General features: G+C 42.4%; 1 protein-coding gene across 1 annotated transcript in view; it reads left to right on the top strand.

The window, feature by feature from the left end:
* The window catches only part of LOC117667888 (complement factor B-like), a 46,589-nt gene that overhangs the window by 28,622 nt on the left and 1,491 nt on the right, over positions 1–16,476 (top strand). Inside the window, exons 10-16 of the mRNA XM_060693361.2 lie at positions 1,387–1,524; positions 5,873–5,967; positions 9,333–9,453; positions 9,645–9,792; positions 11,640–11,719; positions 12,136–12,254; positions 13,950–14,082. Of these exons, the coding sequence (XP_060549344.2) occupies positions 1,387–1,524; positions 5,873–5,967; positions 9,333–9,453; positions 9,645–9,792; positions 11,640–11,719; positions 12,136–12,254; positions 13,950–14,082 (834 nt within the window). The remainder of the gene's footprint in view (positions 1–1,386; positions 1,525–5,872; positions 5,968–9,332; positions 9,454–9,644; positions 9,793–11,639; positions 11,720–12,135; positions 12,255–13,949; positions 14,083–16,476) is intronic.

Below are 16,476 nucleotides of genomic sequence, written 5' to 3'. Positions count from 1 at the left end.
GCTGCCAACTTTGCAATCAACATGGCACTGGTCTTCTTACATATACACACACACAGAGAGCAGAGAGTCAGAGAGTGATTGGAATGTACCAATTCTTGCCACACTAACTTCAGGAGTTTCTCCCTCAAATATATTGTAATCTGTCAAAGGAAGACTCAAATCATCTAGGCCGAAGGTCTCTAAAAGATTGAATCATGGCAACCGGACCAAAATTTGTTGAACTATACGTAAGATTTTAAAGGTTAAAAGCAAGATGTCTATCTGATGTAAATCTATAATATAGATGTGTCAGTTAAGTTTCTGATAGTCTTCAAAAGCAGTCCCATATAAAGTATTTTGCAGTAATACACAGAACACACAGACACACAAACACACATTGTTAGAGTGGAATGAACTAACGGACGAGTTTAGAATCTGGAGTTTGTACACAATTCAGTGCGTACATTACTCTTGCAAATACATAACTTTTGTATGGATCTTTGTCCTAAAATGCATTTTTTTAATTGCTGGTGAACTGCAGTTTTCAAATGGCATTTGAAGAACGTTGGTTTGCACATATAAATTTTGGTTAAGAAACTTCATTAAGTTAACATTCAGTGGAGATCTAAGCAAATTTATCCCTGATCCTTCAAGAGGGTTCCTACTTTTCTGTTGATTAAGAACACATATAACTGCCTTGTTTAAAAAATGTAGTGCTGGGTCATTGAGTTTTACTACCGGGGGCAACCCAGCACTGGTAGGTATTGAATACGAAACGAGCAGTTTCCAGACTAGGTGTGAACATAATGGATCAACAACCACTTGGCTTCAAGGCCTCCAAATGTGCTGACTACTGTCAGTCAATTCAGAAGTTTAGAAGGAAGAAACTATGGGTTTAAACCAGGGTTGTTATTCACTTACCTTCGCTACTGGTTCGCAAATGTAAGAAGCTTCCGCGCATGCGCAGAGGATCAAAAACAGGACGTGATGACGTCCGGGGGGGTGGGCGGAGGCTCCTGCAGCTGCCGCTACTGGTTTGCTCGAACCGGATCGAACCGGTTGAATACCACCACTGGTTTAAACCCATACAAAGATAGGTAATTTGCATCTTTGAAAACGGCAGTGGGCAAACTGTTGTGCGTGGCTTTATTTTTGCCTGCAGTAAAACAAATCCTCATCTAATCCAGCTGGTTTGGGCGTTTTCTGCCAAAATTAGACGGTGAAATGTCACAATGAAATGTCGGGAGATTTTTGATGGATAGCCTAGTCTTAGCCAGGAAGACTGACAACAATTGCAATGCTGTACTTTATTAAGGACTCACCACTACAAACTACTGTTGACTTTTTTTGGGCAGGAACATTAGTCCTTCCCTCCCAACCTATGTCCCTATCCATGCTTGCTTGCAGATGTTTATGTCTTTGCTGTTGGAAATCAAATCAACAAGGAAAGCATGAATGCTTTGGCATCAAAGAAACCTGGCGAGGAGCATTTCTTCATAATGAAGAAACTTGGAGACCTGCAAGAAGCCTTTGATAAAATGATTGGTAATTTCAACCTACCTTTTGTTGATTTGTTTGCATGCTTCTATAGGGCTTGTAATCCTTCTCGGAAAACTACTGAGTTTCGGGACCCTGCAGATTTTACTCCGCTAGTTGTTGCCGACTATAGGGGACAGTACTCATCTCCATTTCAAGGCCATTGAGCCAGTGCTGTCCGAAGACATTTCCATGGTCATGTGGTCGGCATGACATCACAGAACGTTGTTATCTTCCCACCAAAGTGGTACCTATTGATCTACTCACATTTACAGGCTTTTGGACTGCTAAGTTGCAGGAGCTGGGATGAGGATGGGAACTCACCTGGTTGCATGGAGCTGGGGTCTTGAACCTGAGCTGTCAGCTTTCCAGCCAACTGTGCTGCCCCACTCATTCACATACACATGTGTTTTTTAGAGTTTATTAAAGTTCCCCAGCAGTTCCCTTCACCCAGCCTCAGACTTCTCCCAAATAAATCCAGCCACAAGCCGGCCAAGATTAGTCCACAAGGCAATGGCCAATAGTCCATAAAACAATAGAAAGTTACCCCAACAAGTAAGTCCACCAAACAAACTTAAAGCCATCAGGCAAAACTGAAAATACATCCATGAGCGCTCACTCGGCAAGAGAAGTTCAGAGTTTCCAAGTCAAGTTGGAAGCACAAACAAACACACAGTCATAAACCAAATACGTTGTTCCCAGCAACGCCTCCCTCTGCCTGCCATGATAAATAGCTTTCCAATGCAACCCATCAAGACAGGCGGGGCCTTCTCCTGAGTAATCTGACAGATCTCCTTTGGTCTTGTCTTTTCTCTGTCCTGTATGCTTTCGGATCCACCATGGAAAGCAGCTCCTCCTCCTCCTCTTCACTCACCTGCAAACTGTCCCCAGCTGAAGCCCCTCATAAATCTCTTTCGGCCGGCAGTTCAGAGTCATTAATTAACCCAGTTCCTGACGTGCCAGGAATGAGCTTGTCCTCCCTCTAGCCAGCCTCCGAGGAAGAGTCAGAGGAGTTGTCCAAGGAAGACATCACACCGACAAGCCCAGCATCTTTTTTTTTTTTTTTATTGAAAAGGTTTTCAAATACAAATTTTTCCCCCTTTTTCCCCCCCCTCCCCCCCCTCCCTAACCCCCCCTCCCCACCCTTCCCCCCCTGTGACTTCTTCGTAACAAAAAAAAACCCTAATTCATAACAGATTACTTACTCCCTCCTCAAAATACTGACCTTTACTTACTAAAAGTATTATAAATCCCCCTTTATCCATACATTTCAGAAAAGAAGAAGAGAAAAAAACAAACAAAAAAAAACAAACACATTATACTATAACTATTATAAAATAACTCTAATTTAGCATAATAGTGTTTTATATCTATGCATTATTGCAACAATTCAAAACCACCTTCCACTTTAAAACTATACAATAAGTCCTACTTTAATAACATTTCAAAGCGGGCTCCCCATAAAATCTAATTTAACATTTATTCCACTCTATCCATTTCCTCCACTCCCCTAAATGTATCACTTAAAAATCCCTTTTCTTAAACTAATCAGTCTGTAGCTAGCTTATTCACCCACTGTCTTACAAATTTACCATACACAACAATTCTTGATATCTTTAATTCACTGCCCACACTACTTAAAAATATATATATATATATATTCCATTATATCTAAATAAAAAAAGAAAAGACAATAACTTTAAATTTATAGTCCATATAATATCTTCTTGAAGTCTTTCCACTGGATTGTTAAAACCAACATCCATAATAGGGTGACATAGCTTGCGGATGCAACAGTTTATTCAAAATCTCCAATCATATCTGCCCCCATCAGTAGTAAACATCTTCTTATATATATAAAAGTAAAAACAACCACCCGAGTGACATTATAATTGTATTCCATATAATAATAATTGTGGGTTTCATCAGGATTATTAATTTCCATCATCGTATTGGGTAACAACCCGATCTTCTGCATGTCCCAATGTGATTCTCTTGCCTTATAATTCAAGATAATTATAATATATTTATCAACACAAAAAGAAGTTTCAAAGTAGATAATTCAAAACCATCAATTTGAGGCTCTTTCCATGTCCCAAAATTACGGCAATGCAGAGATCTGCCACTATCCTCAGGATGATATTGACCAATATGTCGCCTCCTCTATGTTTTCACATAATCATTCATATTTTAAAATCACTGGCTTCACTGTTGCTTGGGTTAGAAATTTCTATTTTTGTACAACCTATTTCTTTTTTTGTTTTCTTTTTGTGGGTTTGACCTCCATCCTAATTTTTTGTGTCTCGCATTTCTTTTTTATCCCTTGTATATCCTCTAATTGGTTTCCATGCTTGTCCTTGCCTTGATAAGTCATCACATTAAAATCAGATGGCACTTCTCTCAAATTTGTAGATAATCCAGCTGGGGTATCCGATAAATCCAAAGGCAATTTATCTGGTACAGTCTCTGTCTTTAGTTCCAGCTCCTTCTGCTTATCCTGTATTATATCTGAAGACGTTAAATTCATTTTCAACCTATTTTGATAAAATTCTTCCGCCCTTTCAACAGTATTTAACTGGTATCTTTCTCCTTGATATCTCAATATAATACCAACTGGGACGTCCCACCGGAATTGAATATTTCTCCTTTTTAACTCAGACACCAGAAAGCCAAATTTCTTCCTTTCCATTAATATCTTAGGTGGGAGTTCCTTGTAAATCCAAATCTTTCTTCCATACAATTGCAAATTAGAATTGAAGGAATTTTGCACAATTTTATTCCTAATTTCTTTATCTGAAAAATAGATTACCACATCTCTAGGCAATTGCCTTTGCTTGGCAGTCCAGGAGTTTATTCGATAAGCTCTGTCAATCCTACAAAACACTTCCTCAGGTTGAATCTTTAAAATCCCAGCTAGAAATTCAGAAGATATTTTCCTTAAGTCATCTCTGTTATTTTCCTGCAAACCTCTAAGTCTTATTGCATATTCTGTGAAATTATATTGTATCTTTAGAACCTCTTTTTGAATCCTCTGTTCCAGATATTCTACATTACCAGACTTTTGGTCAGCATCCATTTTAAATTTTTCTTCTGAACTATAATCCTGAATATTTAACAAATCATTTTCAATTTTTTGAATTCTATTGTCCAATTTATCTTGAATTTCATCCATTTTTGACTCTAGTAAATTAGTATTTGTATCCAACCGAATCATGAATTCTGACAATTTTAAAATTTTTTGCTGCAAAAAGTCAAACTTGGATTTCACCAATTCCTTAGTTTCCTGCTTAAATTTTTCAAGTTGCTGATTCACAATCTCATCCCTTCTTTCAATCTCCTCTAAGAGAAATTCTATTATATTAAAATCAGGTTTCTGGGACTGAAGAGTTAAAACCTGTTCCTTTAAATTCTTAGTGGGGGAATCCCCCCCACCTATTTGTTTGTCTGACTTCACAAGCCTCAGTGCCATGTTTCCGCCTAAGCAGGCTTTGTTAGAAGAAGAAAAAAAAAAAAAAACAAGACAAAAGACTTCCAGCCAGCAACACTCAAGCCTCCAGGGAAAAAAGAGAAAAACAAAAACAGGAGCGGAGTTTTGTCTACAAATGTAGCCAGTGGTATTTATTCCGCTACATTGTAATAATAAAAAACGGAAGAACTTTCCCTCTCAAACTCTTCTCCAGCCGCGGCAGACGCCATTTTAAAAAGAAACTTTTTTCCTCTTTCTCTTCCTCTATTCTCTTAAGTAATTTTTAAAAGATAAGTAAAATACTTGCGCTTCAGTATTACAGGTCCAGCTCACATTTTCTTTGAGTAATCTGTCAAATTCGCAAGCTTGCTTTTGACGCCTGGCTCTGCATTAGCAGAGGTCTCCCAAAGCCCGGAGCAGCGGCTGGGGATATGGGGCATCTCATCCGCTCCATCCCAAAAGTAAAAGAAAAACTTTTGGGACTCTGCAGAGAGTTCTACCCACCCCTGCCGGCTCTATCTCCGTTTCCTCATGGGAACGGAGTTTTTTCGAGCCGCCGTTCCGTTGTGAAGGCGGCTCTGACAGGCAGTGGAAGCTGACGATCCCAAAGGAACGTCTGGCGGCGGCCAGCAGCAAACAGGAAGTCCCCGACAAGCCCAGCATCTTAACCACTGAGCCACCCTATTTAAGGACCCATCTTTCCAGAATTTACCCCACTTCCATTTTTCTGTGGAGTGCGACTTTCCATAGCCACCTAATTTTCCTATTTACCCTTCTTATCCTTTTCAAGGAATCCTTGAGTCATAGTGTCTTGCCTAGCCTCCAGGTCATTAGATCTTCAGCTTTTGTAGAAAATTCAAAGGTCTGAGAAAAGTGCCTCTCTCTTTCCAGATGAAAGTGAAGCTTTGTCTATGTGTGGCTTGGCAAGAGAACACAAAGCAGAAGATCAAATGAAGAATCCCTGGAATACCAAGATCACCATCAGGGTAAGAGAGGCCTTTGGAGAAGAACGCTTTCTTTAGTGATACAGGTCATCCTCGACTTACAACAGTTCATTTAGTGACCGTTCAAAGTTACGACGGCACTGGGGAAAAAAATGACTTATGACCATTTTTTCATACTTACGAACTATTGCAGCATCCCTATGGCCACGGGATCTAAATGTGGACAACTGACTCCTATTTATGACGGTTGCAGTGTCCCAGGGTCATGCGATCCCCCCTTTTGCGACCTTATGACAAGCAAACTCAATGGAGATGCTAGATTCACGTCATAAATAGGAGTCAGTTACCAAGTGTCTGAATGTTTGCTCTTGTGACCATGGGGATGCTGCCATGGTCATAAGTATGAAAAATGGTCATAAAGCACCTTTTTCAGTGCCGTTGTAACTTTGAACAGTCACAAAATGAACTGTTGTAAGTCAAGGACTACTCGTTTTTTCTCCAAGATATTATACCCATTCCTCCTCTGGGTTTCCTTTGATTAGCTATCCTCGGGACATGCTGCATTTTTCAAAGTCCTTCCTCAAGTGCTCATACTTGGATAAAATATAATCAATGTACAATAGAGTGGCATGGGGATTTTTCTTGATGTTGACATTATTTTTATTGGAGATGCAAATTCAGTGGCATTAACTCAATAGCTGATGACTTACCAATCACCAGGGATCATTGCTATACAGAGAGAGAAAGAGAGTTAACGATTTATTTTATCTTCTCTCTTTGTCTGTAATTGTGTTTGCTTTTGGTCTAAGACAGGGGTGTCAAACTCAATTTCATTGAAGGCCGCATCAGGACTGTGCTCAGTGATGAAATTCAATTTTTTAAAAATTACCGGTTCTGTGGGCGTGGCTTGGTGGGCGTGGCAGGGGAAGGATACTGCAAAATCTTCATTCCCACCCCACTCTGGGGCCAGCCAGAGGTGGTATCTGCCGGTTTTCCAAACTATTCAAAATTTCCATTATCGGTTCTCCAAACTACTCAAAATTTCTGCTACCAGTTCTCCAGAATCTGCTGGATTTCATCCCTGGCTGTGCTTGACCTCAGGGTGGGTGGGTGGTAGGAGAGCCGACTGGGGGGGAGGGTGGGCTGGCCAGCTTGACATCACTCACTGGGCGTGGCGGACTGGGTGGGTATGGCCAGCCTGCTGCCACTCCCCAAACTGTTGGCATGTTTCCTATTTGCATTGGGTAGACCGGGCTGAAGCGTTGCAAGTAGACCGGGCCAAAGTGACATGGGTAGACTAGTCTGAAGTGATGCAAGCTGGCCCCTTACTTACTTCAGGGCGGCCCTGTGGGCCAGATCCGACCACATCACAGGCCGCTGGGTTGAGTTTGACACCCCTGGTCTAAGAGATTGTTATTTCCTGTCACTTTGTTCGGCATCTACTCCCACACACACAGAGAACACAAGTGCCTACAAGTAGGCCCAAAGAACCATCTACCCTGTTTCCCCCAAAATAAGACATCCCCTGATAATAAGCCCAATCGGGCTTTTGAGCGCATGGAAATAAGACCAAGTGCTTATTTCAGAGTTCAAAAAAATATAAGACAAGGTCTTATTTTCGGGAAAACATGGTATATTGAAATACACACACACACTCATATATATAGAGGGCCTTGGTAGAAGCTCCTAACAAACTGAGTCCTCATTTTATCGATCTCGGAAGGATGGAAGGCTGAATCAACCTTGAGCCAGTCAGGATCGAACTTCTGGCAGTGAGCACAGTTAGCTTGCAATACTGCATTCTAACCACGCTTCTAGTTAAACACAAGAAAGAGCCAGGGGAAATCCCACCAATCAGACGGCATCCCTATAGGATTCCTGAATGGCTAAAAGGAGTGTTACAGACTGAGAGAGAAAAATAAATGCTCCAGATGATAAGATGATAATAGCCATCTGTAGATGATGGGTGCTCTCTCTCATTGTTTTGGTGCCAAATTAGAGTGGCGAGGTACGCTTTTGTGTGTATTTTAGACAGACAATCGGATTGGCAAAATTTGATGGTTACCTCGGGGAAACACGCACGGTAAGTGCTAAGTGCTAGAAAACAATCCAGCTCAGAGAACACCAAGGACCCCTCATTTCAACTCTGAGCTACAAATATTATCTTTTATTTGTTATTATCCAAGGACCTGGAAAAAGTGGGGAAAAGGCAGAACTGTTGTAGTTGATTGCAACTCTTAGAGAGCAATCATTGCCCAGTATGGAGTACAGTACAGGTGGACCTAAGGCTAAGAACTAGGATTATCTAATATCACTTATAGGAAGATGGTGGTGCAGTGGTTAGAATGCAGTATTGCAGTCTAACTCTGCCCACTGCCAGGAGTTCGATCGTGACCAACTCAAGGTCGACTCAGCCTTCCATCCTTCCAAAGTCGGTAAAATAAGGACCCAGATTGTTGGGGCAACATACTGATGTTGTAGACCATCCCGAGAGTCGTAAAGCAGTGTTCACCAACCTTTCTGGGTTGGCAGCCTGGCATGGAGGGGGGAGGGGAGGCTCTCACAGCGCCATACGTGGTCGCAGCGGGTGCCAGTGCCCGCAGCCCCATTTGTGGTATACATGCCTGCCGCTTACACGAATGGAGTTGTGAGTGATAGTGCCTGCCGCTCATGCGGCCCAGTTGTGAATAGGCCACAGCCCAGTAGTGGGTCACGGGCCCACAGGTGGGAAACCCCTGTTGTAAGTCACTAACCAAGGTGTTGGTTACCACCTTTAAAGCGCTCCATGGCATAGGACCCGGGTACCTCCGAGACCGTCTTCTGCCACCAATAGCCTCCCACCGACCAGTTCGTTCCCACAGAGAGGGCCTCCTCAGGGTGCCATCGGCCAAGTTATGTCAGCTGGCGACGCCCAGGGGGAGGGCCTTCCCTGTGGGAGCCCAGCCCTGTGGAATGAACTGCCCCCGGAAATTCGTAAGATCTCCGACCTCCAGGTGTTTCGCTGCGCATTGAAGACCCTGTTGTTCCGCCAGGCCGGACTATCAACACAATAGTTTTAAATTGGGGTATTTAAATTTATTGGGGTTTTAAATTTGAGCCACTTATTTAATTATTTTAAATTTTATATCATTGTTTTGTCTGTGTTTTTAAATAGGCTGTACACCGCCCTGAGTCCTTCGGGAGAAGGGCGGTATAGAAATAAAATTATTATTATTATTATTATTATTACTATGGGGCAATATATACTGCAAATTCTAAGTGCTATTGCTATGGTAATATTACAAATTCTTCAGTTAACGTTGAATAGCGAATAAATCCTATTGAATGTAGTGGGAATTATCTCCAGGGAAAACTATGTAGGATGCTTTTGTGACTTACTCGTGGTGATTTTTCTTTTCCGATCACAGCGTACTGGAGGGACAGGGTTTGACAACTGCAAAGGAACCATCGTTTCTGAGTATTTTATCTTGACAGCAGCTCACTGTTTCACTATCGACGATACGGCCGACCAGATCAGAGTCACAATTGGTAAGCAGTAAGCACAATTATCTTTTGAGAGGAAGCTGGTAGCGTGGTCACCTGGCCAGGAAAGAAACATGCCTGGGCTTCAGTTTCAGAGTAACCAAATGGGCAGAGTCAGCTGATGATCCCACCATGTGGCGATAAGCTATGCAACCCAAGACAGCAGAAAGTCTATGTTTTTCTTTCCTGTTTCCTAGACAAGAAAGAGTATCCCGTGGCTGCCGTTCAACTCCACCCACAATACAACATCGGAAAGCTAAAAAATCGCGGAATCTGTGAATTCTATGATTATGACGTCGCCCTGATAAAGCTTGAGAAAAAAGTTGAATTCAGTTTCTATGCAAGGTGAGATCTCGCAGGGAGAGGGAGAGATAAATTGCAGAGCACTTTCAATTCTGTCTCAAAGGAACATTGGAATCAAGACATTGGTTCTGATTTAGTTGTACAAAGTGCGTAGTGTTTTTTTAATCTCAGACTTTTATTATCAAGGATGAGCTGGTTGTTTCATATTTAAAAGGCAAATTGATGGGACGATATGTCTTAAATCAGTGAGTGTGTGCGGTGGCCTAGAGGTGGAGTTCTCGCCTCCCAATCAGGAGGTTGTGAGTTTGATCCTAGGTAGAAGCAGATATTTATCTCTCTGAGCACAGTGCAGTGGTGGGATTCAAATAATTTAACAACTGGTTCTCTGCCCTAATTATTGGCTGGGTGGACGTGTCACTGGGTGGGCGTGGCCAACTTGACATAACTCATGTCGAGGGCTGCCTCACCTTACCCGGCCTCTCTCCTCGCCCCTCCCCTCCCAGCCTCTCCTCGCCCAGTCTCTCCTCACTGGGCAGCTCGCCTTGCCCGTCCTCTCCTTGCTGGGCAGCTCACCTCGCCCAGCTGCTCACCTGCCTTCGAAATAAGCACAACATGGAAGGCTTCCATCCTACGAAACAAGCCCAAGCAATGCCTCTCTCTCCACCAAAACAGGGTAGCCCATCTTCATATCTTTTCAAGCACAGCCTCTCTTCCAAACGATCCTGTGTATAAGATGAGCAATGCACGCCGAATTGATCTGGAGGGGCGGGGGGAGGAGGATAACTACACGAAAAGTTAGCTATCGATTCTGGTGAACCCGCACGAACCGGCTGAATCCCACCACTGGTACAATGAGAATATATCTGCTGAAAAAAAATCTCTGCATTGGCGACAGGAAGGCCATCCGGCCAGTAAATGCTCAGCTCCATTCAGTTGCCTAGACTCCACTCCGCAAGGGATTATGGGGTCATTAAAAGAAGATAATATGTCTTAAATCAGTGTTTTTCCAAACTGGGGAACTTTTAAGGGGTGTGGACTTTGACTCCAGGGTTTCCTCAGCCAGCCTGGGACTTCCAGTTTTATTTTAGTTTGAAAATAATTTATACATGAAAGAATTATCGTCCCCAGGGAGGAATAATTCTATTTAAAAAGATCTGGGTAGAAACTCAAGAGTCATAATGAGGCTCGGTTGATGTCTCCTTGCACTTCTTGACTGCCTTCAGAAGTGGTGGGTGCTCCATCACTGAAGGCTTTCAACAAGAGACTGGACAACCACGTGTCTGAAATGATACAGGGCAGCGGCCCACAACTTTTTGGGCAGCAGGGACTGTTTCTGTGGAGAAAGTTTTTTTCACACACTGGAGGGGGTGTGATTTTGTGTGCTCCCTGCATCCTGCAGATGGGGCTTCGCTTGTTAGCATGTTTTATTGTTTGTTTTGTTTGTTTTATTAAATTTATATACCGGCCTACTCCCGAAGGACTCAGGGCGGTGAACAGGCACAAAATAAATACATAAATACAAAAGTTAAAAACATAATTAAAACCAAATTAAATAATTTAGCCCAAGACAAATAAAAATCCCAATAATTTAAAACAAATTAAAATTTCAATTTAAAATTTAAAAGAAAGGGGAAAAAATTAGGCCAGGCTGGCTTGCTGGAATAGGAGGGTCTTAAGAGCACGGCAGAAAGTGCGCAGATCCGGGATCCTCCGTACCTCGGAGTACGGTTGGTTGCATGGCCTGGTTGCTGGCATGCTGCGGACCAGTGCCGGTCCATGGACTGGGGATTGGGAACCCCTGACTAGGGCCTTCTGCTCAAGCAGGAGGTTGGACTAGAAGACCCCTGAAGTTCCTTCCATTATTCTATGTTCTGTGTTCTCCCCCGCAGGCCAATTTGTTTACCGTGTACACAAGGAACAACCCGAGCTCTGAGGAAATCCCTTGCAACAACCACATGCCGAGATCATGGTAAGGGGATTGTTTATGTTTTAAAAGTAACCAACATGGGGCAGAAGGATAGTAGGTTCCCTAGGCACCGAATCTTCTCCCAAAGTAACATTTCTCAACCTTGGCAAGTTTTGTGAACTTCAACTCCCAGAATTCCTTTATGGCTCTTTCTTTGAACCTGTTCTCTGAATTTCTTTACATCCCTCGTGTAACATGTTGCACTGTTTCCTAGATGGATTCGATCTCGTTCATGAATGAATTGGACTTGGGGCAAACTTGCTTGAAACCCTGGCCATCACTGGTCCATGGGATTGCTGATTCTTCCAGCATCTTCCCCTATTCCTTTGTTCTCCTCACTAGATGTTCCTCTTCCTTCCAAAGGAAGGAACTTCCTTTGGCAGTTCATTAAGCTCTTTCCGTATTGTTTGGTTTAACAGAGAATGAGCTGCTACCTGTGGGAAACATTCGTTCTTTTTTTGTAAGTGACTGCAAGTACAAAAATCAAGACAACAATGGGCTAGTTCGCAGACATGTTCAAGTCAAGAATAGTGACAAGGTAAGATCTTTGAGCAAGAAACTCTAACAAGATTAGGTGGAGTGAGGCTCCCTTAAGTCAAATCTAACACCTGAGGACTCCAATATAGGAGGCCTTCCTTCCTTCCTTCCTTCCTCCCTCCCTCCCTCCCTCCTTTTCCTTCCTTCCCCTTCTTTTCTTTCTTTCTTTCCTTCCTTCCTTCCCCCTTCTTTTCTTTCTTTCTTTCTTTTCTTTCTTTCTTTCTTTCTTTCCTTCCTTCCTTCCTTCCTTCCTTCCTTCCTTCCTTCCCTCCCTTCCCTTCCCTTCCCTTCCCTTTCCTTCCTTCCTTTTCTTTGGATTCAGCCAACGCCTCAATTGAATACATTAAATTAATAATAAATGTAGATAATTTATATGACTGTTTGTTTTACATATATGACCCTGGCAGCTAATACCAAGAGCATATTCACACACAGAGAGAGATGTACACACGGATGCGCGCACACACACACACACACACACACACCTGAATAAAATCTCAAATAAATGTCTTCCAGGTGTTTCTGGAACTAAATAATTATCAAGTTAGGATAACATCTATTTCCAGGGTGACTGAATCTTGTATATAGATAAAAGAGTTCCAAAGAAAGGAAAAATCCTGATCTTGATTTTAGAGGATGTCTATATTTTTTATGGGGAAAAAATATATTCCCTTCAAGGGGTACCTGCAGCCGGGGGTCAAATGGTCAAGATTTTACCTTGTCTGAGGATAGCTATTTGCTGGGAAGGGAATCAAAAAAGTCAAAATGACAATCACAACGCTCTGATTAGAGCTGACTTTTTTAAAAAAAAAAACTCTTTTCTTGAGACTCCTTTTGCTGAATTATACCACTTTGCTAAGTAGTGAGGTGTTTTTTTTCCCCAGTATTCCTAATGGACACATCAATTTGACCTACAAATACCTTGTGTGTCCAGTCGCACTTGGCCAATAAAGAATTCTATTGTATTCAAAAAATAAATAAATAATATGAACCTAATTTTCACTAAAATGGTAAATCTGTCCCAAACGGGCTGAGTTATAGAATGTCCTTTTATAATTTCTCCAAATTCTTCAAAGCTGAAAATTAGGCTTTGATGGATCAGGATTTTAATGTAGCTGTCACTCTGGCATATTGACTGTTATTTGGGTGAGCTCAGAGGTGGGTTTCAGCAGATTCTGACCAGTTCTGGAGAACCGGTAGTGGACATTTTGAGTAGTTCGGAGAACCGGTAGTAAAAATTCTGACTGGCCCCGCCCCCATCTATTCTCTGCCTCCCAAGTCCCAGCTGATTGGGAAGAAATGGGGATTTTGCAGTAATCTTCCCCTGGATTGGGGACGGAATGGAGATTTTACAGTATTCTTCCCCTGCCACACCCACAAAGCCTTGCTACACCCACCAAGCCACACCCACAGAACCGGTAGTAAAAAATTCTGAAACCCACCACTGGGTGAGCTGAATAGAGAATATGGGGCACCTTGTAGCATCTCTTGAAAACAGGAAAGAGGAGACAGTGGCAAGATGGCTGCACCAATGTCATGAGTTGAGACTTACCCTAAACTGTTACTTATTAAAGACTGCATTCAAACAATCCCCACTCCAATGAACTATGGCTAAATGTAATGATTATGTATTGTCCCTTAATGATCATCTTTAATGATATGTTCAATTTTCTCCATTTCCATTTTCCATTTCCAGAAAATAGCCTGTGAAGAAGATGCTCGGAATGCCAAATTCTACACAAACATTACCAATATCAAAGACGTAGTGACTGATAACTTTCTCTGCACGGGGGGACAGGACCCTGTGCTGGATCCCAATACATGCAAAGGTGAGCTGAATAATGGTACTCTCTGCTGTTTCCTCGTTTCCTATCCCTTTAAGGCCTCTCGAAACCAAGTTACCTCCAAAGCTTCATGGCAACCAATCTTGCAAGTCACAGTAGATCAGTATTTGCAGGAAGAAAGGGAATGATTTATTAACAATGTTTAAGGGTATAAATGCAAGGAGATCCTATATTTTCAAGGATCTAAGAAAATGCCCTTCTGTTCCTTTTGGCTCTGGACCCTAGTTATAATGGAGAGACACCTAGGAACAGAAAATTGGACTTTTCAACAGTAACATTCACATAAACACAACAACAGGTATTAATACTGTATATTTCATTCTGAATGTACTATATAACAGAATTAACAGAATAACAGAACTGAAAAGGACTTTGGAGATCTTCTAGTCCAGGGGTGTCAAACTTGCGACCTGTGGCTGGATGCGTCACATGCTGGCAACGCACACCCCCAGTTTAGCGAGGGGGGGAAGTTGCGATACGTCACATGACGACAACTTGACGACGCAAGTTTGATACCCCTGGTCTAGTCCAACTCCCTGCTCAGGCAGGAAGCCCTATATTTCAGGGTCTTTCAGTGTAAATGCAACAGTTCATTAATATAACTGTCAGGTTTCCGAAAGATGCCCTAATTAATTCATGAGCCATGATCCAAACTTCAAAGGAAATATAGTGATTTATTTGGAGCAACATTCCGGCAATACTGGGATGCAGTCAGGACTGAAGCCACGCAGATTTACGTCCCCCTATGACCCTGTCTCTCCCCTCCTCCCTGGCCATGTCATAAATCACATTCTCCAATTACCCACTTTGGCTGGCTGTGAAACCTAACACCCTCCTGATTGCGGTCAGAAAAAATGTATGGAATTCACTTCAGTTCTCTCTCCCTCCTGCTCATGGCAACTTGAAAGCTTTGCAAGTTGACAATAACTACACCCCCTAGACTTCGGAAAACAGGGGCATGATGGCTCAGCGGTTAAAGATGCTAAGCTTGTCAGCTGGAAAGCTGACGGCCCAGGTTCAAGACCTGAGCATTGGGTGAGTTCCCATTCTTGATTCAGCTTCTGCCCGCCTAGCAGTTTGAAAACATGCAAATGTGAGTAGATAAATAGGTACCATTTCAGTGGAAAGGTAACAGTTCTGTGCACCTCGGAGTATAGTCATCCTAGCCACATGGCGATGGAAATGTCTTGGGACAACGCCAGTTCCCTTGGCTAAGAAACAGAGATGAGCATCACGCTCTAGAGTTGGACATGACTGAGCAGGGGAAATCTTTACCTATATCTTTAGACTTTGGAAACAGTTTTCTGATGCGAGCTGGTAAGGTTCAAATCGGATCACATTACAGGGATGGGTCAGCTTGACTTACACAGAGAAATATTGGCACAGAGAAATATAAGGCACAGAGAATTTGGGAGAAATATTTATATATGCACAGAGCTTTTCATGGTAAGAAGTTATATATGGTTCTTCCTATCATATAGATTAACATTTCTCAGTCTTGTCAATTTCACGTTGGGTAGGCTTCAACTCCTAGAATTCCCCAGCCAGCATTCCCCCAGAATGATCAACTGGGGAATTCTGGGAGTTGAAATCCACCCATCTTAAAGTTGACAAGGTTGGGAAACACTGATATAGACAAATACATTCATATAATAATCTAGTTTTTTTAAGGAAAATCTGGAGAGGACTGTTTCTGGTAGAACCTCAGCAATTATAATGAAACCGAGAAGCCCCAGAGAATTCTCATAGAGTTGTTTTATGCAGCTTCATAACCCATCAAATATGGTCATTAACAACTGTCACGCTAATACAGGGGTGGGGAACTATGGCCGCTTTATGACCTGTGGACTTCAATTCCCAGAATTCCTGAGCCAGCATGGGAGTCGAAGTCCACAGGTCATAAAGGGGCCAAAGTTCTCAACCCCTTCTCTAATACCCTGTTTCCCCCAAAATAAGACATCCCCTGATAATAAGCCCAATCAGACTTTTGAGCAGATGGCAATAAGGCCAAGCACTTATTTCAGGGTTCAAAAAAATATAAGATAGGGTCTTATTTTTGGGGAAACACGGTACACCCTCTTCCTCTAGTTTTTACATCACTGAATGACGTCTACATTTGGATACATGTTGATCATCATCTCCTTTTAACGAGCCCATAATCCCTCACTGGATGGAGTCTGGGCTACTGAATGGAGCTAGCAGAGTATTTACTGGCCAGATGCCCTTCCTGTCGCCAATGCAGAGTTTTGTTCAGCAGAAATATTTTCATTGTGCCCAGAGAGAGAAATATCTGCCTAGGATCGAACTAACGGCCTCCTGATTGTGAGGCGAGAGCTCCACCCCTAGGCCACTACACCACTCATTTGGATACACGTTGAT

The sequence above is a fragment of the Pantherophis guttatus genome, chromosome 2, assembly GCF_059756535.1.
Source record: "Pantherophis guttatus breed Tessera chromosome 2, ASM5975653v1, whole genome shotgun sequence".
NCBI classification, from domain to species: Eukaryota; Metazoa; Chordata; class Lepidosauria; order Squamata; family Colubridae; genus Pantherophis; species Pantherophis guttatus.
Note: the sequence above shows the minus strand (reverse complement) of the source record. Positions and strands in the feature narration are given on the sequence as shown.